Here is a 6310-nt window from a genome sequence, read left to right as displayed (position 1 = left end):
CCCCACCCCCCCAGAACCTCCCTAACCAACTCATTCTCCCCTTCCCCCGTGAGGCCAAGTGCTGAGGGGCAGCGAGAGAACGAGTGACAGAGAACGAGAAACTGGGAGATAGAAAAAGCGAGGGAGTGAGTGAGAGAGAGACGGAGAGAGCGCGAGAGAGACCCATGCAGGCGCGAAAGAAGTATGTGCTGCTGGCCCTGTGCGCATGCTGCTGGCTGCTGCTCTTCTACTGGGGCGGGGTGCAGTCGCGCCTGCTGCGCCTGCTAAACCCGCGCGCGGGCGACGAGCCCCCCAGGCCCTGGCCCGAGTGGGTGGACCGGGCCCTGCTGCCAGGCTACGCGGCCCTGGAGGAGCTCCAGGCGTCCGGAGGGTCCGGCGACTCCCCCCGGCAGCGTCGGCAGGCTTGGGCGGGCATTTACCGGGACAGCCGCTGCCGCATGGACACCTGCTTTGACTTCTCGCGGTGTCGGGGCGCCGCGCGCGAAGGCTTCCGCGTCTATGTGTACCCGTCGGAGCGCGGCGAGCGCGTCTCCGAGAGCTACCGCAAGATCCTGGCATCGGTGACCGAGTCGCGCTACTACACGGCGGACCCGCGCGAGGCCTGCCTGTTCGTGCTGGGCATCGACACGCTGGACCGCGACCAGCTCTCTGCGCAGTTCGTGCCCAACGTGGACGAGCGCATCCGCGGCTACCCGCTGTGGAACGACGGGCGCAACCACCTGGTCTTCAACCTGTACTCGGGCACATGGCCCAACTACACGGAGGACCTGGGCTTCCGTGTGGGCCAGGCCATCCTGGCCAAGGCCAGCCTGAACTCGGAGCACTTCCGTCCGGGCTTCGACGTCTCCATCCCGCTCTTCTCGCGTGACCACCCGCAGAAGGGCGGCGAGCGCGGCTGGCTCCTCAGGAACTCGGTGCCGCCAAGAAGGAAGTACCTGCTCATGTTCAAGGGCAAGCGCTACCTCACGGGCATCGGCTCGGACACGCGCAACGCGCTCCACCACATCCACAACGGCAAGGACATCATCTCGCTCACCACCTGTCGCCACGGCAAAGACTGGGAGAAGCACAAAGATGCACGCTGTGACCACGACAACCAAGAGTACGAGAGGTAAGTGAAAATGAAGCTGTCAGTGATTGAATAGAATTGAGTTAAAGCTGTACTTTTACTTTTTATTGACTTCCACTACTGGGTTGTTATTATATTGCGTTTACAATTACAACCCATTTAGTGCACTCAAAAATCAGGTTCGCTTCAAGAGCGTGCATTTGAACTGGCTCAGATTCACGTTGTTTACTTTCGGGTGTTTCGTTGTGTGCCGTCAGCTGTCACCATGTCTACAACAGTGGGAGTTGTTTACTCTACTGTCTGCTGATTGTTGGGTGGTAGCGGTGAGGTGGGGAGCGGCAAGGTGGGGGGCGGCCGCTCACCGAGCGGTGTTTGCGCTTCTGTAATGGCGTAGCCTCGTGTTTTCACACACCGTGCGCACGGTCATCGGGGGTAAACATCGCGCCGCTTGCTCTCTAATCAGGGTGTGGACGTGTAGACACAGGGAGCAGGGCAAACAAAAACACCTTCCCACTTCAGAAGCACCATCAATGCTGCTCCCTGGTGGGGGGGGGGGGGGCTGGGGGGGCAACACCCAGCCATTGTCAGCCTGGACAAACAGCACTGCGCTCAGGTGCGTCCATTTATCGGATGGAGTGGCTCGCTCTTTTTGATAACAGCAAACGCTGCAGGAGCCGACAAGAAGATAGCCATTACGCGCTAAAGCTGAAGAGGTGCTACTCACGGTGTGAATGGGCCCCAGTGGAGCCGTGTGTACTGCAGAGAAGACGTACAAGCTGCAATGGAATGGAGTGAATGAGAGAGGGAAGTGGGGGAGGAGGAAGAGAGAAAGAGAGAGGGAGGGAGAGTTGGAGATAGAAAAAACTGAAGGGGAAAACGGTTAATAAATGACAGGAGGGGGGGCGAGGGTTGATGTCTCTGTAAGGGGTGAAGTGTGGCAAAGTGTGTGTGTTTTGTGTGTGTGTGTGTGTGTGTGTGTGTGTTTTGTGAGAGGGGTTGAGCAGCGAGCCACGGTCCGAGCGGCAGCCTGCAGGCCCTGTTTGCTTTGGGCCGGCCGCTGTGCGGGTCTCTGGGCCCTGGCCTCCGTGTATGAATGAGTTCATTTATTCCATACAGACAGATGGGGGTCTCAGGCAAGAAGGGGGGAAGACAGCGGTGGCAGTGGGGGAGTACGGCCCCGTGTGTGTGTGTGTGTGTGTGTGTGTGTGTGTGTGTGTGTGTGTGTGTGCGTGCGTGCGTGCGTGCCTATGTGAATGTGTATGTGTGCGTGCATGTATGTATGAATGTGTGTGTGTGTACTGTATGTATGTGTGTGTGTGTGTGTGTGTGTGCATGGGAGGATGGGTGGGGTGTGTGTGGGCAGGAGCTGGAGGAGAGAGCAGGGTAGGGGATGAGGGAGAGGAAGGGTGTGTGGTGTGTGTGTGTGTGTGTGTGTGTGTGTGTGTGTGTGTGTGTGTGTGTGTGTGGTGTGTGTGTGTGTGTGTGTGTGTGTGTGTGTGGTGTGTGTGTGTGTGTGTGTGTGGGTTGGGGGGCAAGCTGTCGTCATGTAGAAGGGGAAGAAATAAACGTTTATGAAATACGTTTTTCTCTCTCTGCCTCCCTCTCCCCTTTCTTACCCTCACTCTTTCTCCTTTTGCTCTCTGCAATGGAAAAGGATCCTTCTCCCACTGTGGGTTTCATGCAGGAAGGGGATTTCACTCTCATTTCGCGCCTCCTCTCTCCCTCGCTGTGTGTGTGTGTGTGTGTGTGTGTGTGTGTGTGTGTATATCTATATGTATATATGTGTGCATTTTCCTGTGGGTGTATGTGGGTTGGTACATTTTTATGGATGGTTCCCTGTTGTCTAGTGATGTGGCATCGTCGGTGTGAGACAGGTGTGAAATATGAGGCCAAACCGCGACACGCCAGCAACTCCTCACTAATGGAGCTTTGAGGAAATAGAGCTGCCATTCTCTCTCTCTCTCTCTCTCTCTCTCACTCCATCTCTCTCTCTCTACCTCTCTCTGTCTATCACTCTTCTTCTCTTCCTTCTGTCATGCTCTCTTGTGTTGGTCCCCGAGGCGGGAGGAGGCGGCTGGTTCTTAGGAGGTGCTCCCAGGTTAATGACAAGTAGCATCTGCTTCTGCAGATTAACCCTACAGTACCTCACCGCACCCAGTCAAAGAAAGACACAGAGAGAGAGAGATAGAGAAGAGGGGGAAGACAGACAGAGAGAGAGAGAGAGAGAGAGAGAGAGAGAGAGGGAAAGAGGGGGGGCAACCTAATGGCCTACTTTCCGTCACTTAAGCAGATCCTTTCTTAAAAAGCGGTAAAACCTGCATTGTGCGGCAAATGCAAATGAGGAGCTGTGTGAAAGCAAATCAGAGGAAATAGGGCAAGTACTGTCAGGATGGACACACACATGAATATTCTCTCTCTCTCTCTCTCTCTCTCTCTCTCTCTCTCTCTCTCTCTCTCTCTTTAAGTCTGCCTGTCTCTCTTTCTCTCTCTCAATCTTCATCTGCAACATACTCACATATGCATACACAAAAACTCAAAATAATGAATTGAAGAGATTGCACTTTTGCACTATCTGAGTTTTCACTGGACTAGATAGTATGTGCGTATGCAGGACTGGAGAGAGAGAGAGAGAGAGAAAGAAAGACAAAGTGTGTGTGTGTGTGTGCGTGTGTGTGTGCGTGTGTGTGTGTGTGTGTGGTGAGTTGTGAGGAGGGGTGTAATGGTAAAACGCTGTACCTTTCTCACTCGCTTACATGGCTATCATAACAATGACCTTGCCATGTGGAAGACTTCCGAAGAGCGCCGCTATTATCCATGAGCTGAAAAAGCCATTCTGGGAAGCCCGGGCAAAAACCCGATGAAAGGGTTGGAAATAGCCCCTCGGTGCGGCTTGAGATTCCGCACACCGACAAATAAATGAATAAGGAATACTCGAAAATGGAATGTTATGATTGGAATGACAGAAATATGTCTTCCACGTCCCATGCCAAAGATACATCATTTAAACAAGGGCTGGATAAGTATAGCCTATATCCTGAGATGCCTCAATAAGGAGCTTAATACCCGGGAACAGTAGTGGGCTGTTGGTCCAGTAACCAGCAAGGGTAGCTTCCCTTCCGTTCACTGACCTTTTTATGAAAGCTCTCTGTTTGCTCCTGCATGTGTGGGTTTATGCATGTGTGTGTGTGTGTGTGTGTGTGTGTGTGTGTGTGTGTGTGTGTGTGTGTGTGTGTGTGTGTGTTTGTGTGTCAGAAAAAGAGAGAGTGTGTGTGTGTCTCTGTATGTGTGTGTGTGTGTGTGTGTGTGTGTGTGTGTGTGTGTGTGTGTCAGTGAATGAGTGAGTTGCGATATTGGCATGCCCCAATGAGAAATGCTACACCCCACTGTAATTAGGGGGATGTGAAATTGTACCCCTGGAGAGAATGTGGTGTGTGTGGCTCCTGCTCAGTCCAAACAGCTCTGTTTGTCTCACAGTTAAAAATAAGAGAGAGGGAGGAAAAGAGGGAGAGAAAGAGAGAAAGAATTGCTCCCTTGTCATCTATCTTCCACTCTTTTTTTTTTTTTGCGCATGATTCTGTTATTCCCAAACTTTCCTTGCTCCCTCATTCAGCCAATTCCTGCACACACACACACACACACACACGCACACACGCACGCACGCACGCACGCATGCACACACACATATGCACATGCACACACACACACACACACACACACACACACACACACACACACACACACACACACACACACACATACATACTCACGCTTTTGACCTCCTTTCTCACCCTCTCTCCTTCATATCTCAAAGCCAACCTTACCACAGGGGGTAAACAGATTGACAGCCACACATATACACAGACACACACACACACACACACACACACACACACACACACACACACACACACACACACACACACACACTAGGATATACACACGCACACTAATTCACATAGACTTCATCACAGGCTTCATGCATATTAATTTACTCAAGCATGTATGACCACACACTTCTTAGCAGTCACGCTCACACTCACTCACACTCATACTTCTTTAAGCTTAAACTTAGAGACTCACACACACACACACACACACACATGGAGCCACATTCTCACCACACTTCACACGCGAAAGGTTTGTAGAGGAAAGGTCTCGCCCTCTATCAGACAAGATTCCTTGTACTGTAATCCAAATCCAAGTCACTGAGGAGGGCTCACTGGATCCTGCCGCTCTATGGCGCCCCCTATAGCACCTCCTGTGAGAGTGGCCCAGCCAAGAGGCAGCCTGACAAGACACCCAACTCGTGTCAACACAAAGACCGGAGGAATGTTCTGGAAAATACAACAAGCCTGGGTTCACGAAGAAGTCTCGGATTGTGGGTCAGGCCGGGCCATGACTCTGAGTCCCAAACAAAAGGAGAGACTCCACAGTAAGGAAAACCCCTAAGCTGTGATCCAACCAATGTGTGCTGACGTGAGTCCACCATAGATACATCCCTCCCTGATCGCATGGAGTCTGCTACAGTAGATACAGAAGCGTCAGAATAATAAAGAACAATACTGAAGGAGAAAAATATTTTAAGAAGTCTCGACAGGATTTCCTGATGTTCAGGTTTTTTGGACAGCGAGAGAGAGAGAGAGAGAGAGAGAGAGAGAGCGAGAGCGTAAATCAAGAAGAGCCATTATTATTACGCTGGAACAGAGCGCTCAGTGAAGACTGGAGGAGAGGACAGTCTGCCTAATCTGAAAGTCAAATAATATGCACCACAATTAGCATTTTATTTCAAAAAGAGAGGGAAAAAAGGCAAATGACCAAGTCATGACCTTCAGATTTGTTTTGTAAGAGAAGACGGAGGGAAAAAGAAGTGTTTACGAGGAGTAGTAGTCAGTAGCACAGGCTAACTAGGACGGGATAATGTAAACTATAAGCAGTGCAAATGCGAAGTCGTGTTCGTTTTGGAAAATATGAAAAATTAAAATTATGACTTACAAATGCGCTTGTTAAGAAGGGAGGGGGAGATGTGTTTAGCCAGGCAGTGTAGGCATTAACGCAGAGGCTAATTTGCCTGGATGTGTGTGTGGGATAATTCATTTTGAGTAGGGCGGCCGGTTAGCTCGTTAGCTCATTAGCTGAGCGATGAGAACTCTGACCTTGACCATTGTGGTAGCAAGCAGAGAAATTCCCAATCAGGTTTTCTCTTTTTTTTTCAGGCTTGAGATGAACGTTTTTTGCCAGGGG

The 6310-nt window shown here is 51.3% G+C and overlaps 1 protein-coding gene across 1 annotated transcript in view; it reads left to right on the top strand.

The window, feature by feature from the left end:
- The window catches only part of LOC121695828 (exostosin-1c), a 42676-nt gene continuing 36366 nt past the window's right edge, over positions 1 to 6310 (top strand). The window contains exon 1 of the mRNA XM_042076965.1: positions 1 to 1111. Coding sequence (XP_041932899.1) covers positions 165 to 1111 — 947 coding nt within the window. The 5' untranslated portion in view covers positions 1 to 164. The remainder of the gene's footprint in view (positions 1112 to 6310) is intronic.

The sequence above is a fragment of the Alosa sapidissima genome, chromosome 21 (genome assembly GCF_018492685.1).
Source record: "Alosa sapidissima isolate fAloSap1 chromosome 21, fAloSap1.pri, whole genome shotgun sequence".
Taxonomy (NCBI): domain Eukaryota; kingdom Metazoa; phylum Chordata; class Actinopteri; order Clupeiformes; family Clupeidae; genus Alosa; species Alosa sapidissima.
The sequence above is the reverse complement of the archived record's forward strand: the minus strand, read 5'-3'. Positions and strand labels throughout refer to the sequence as shown.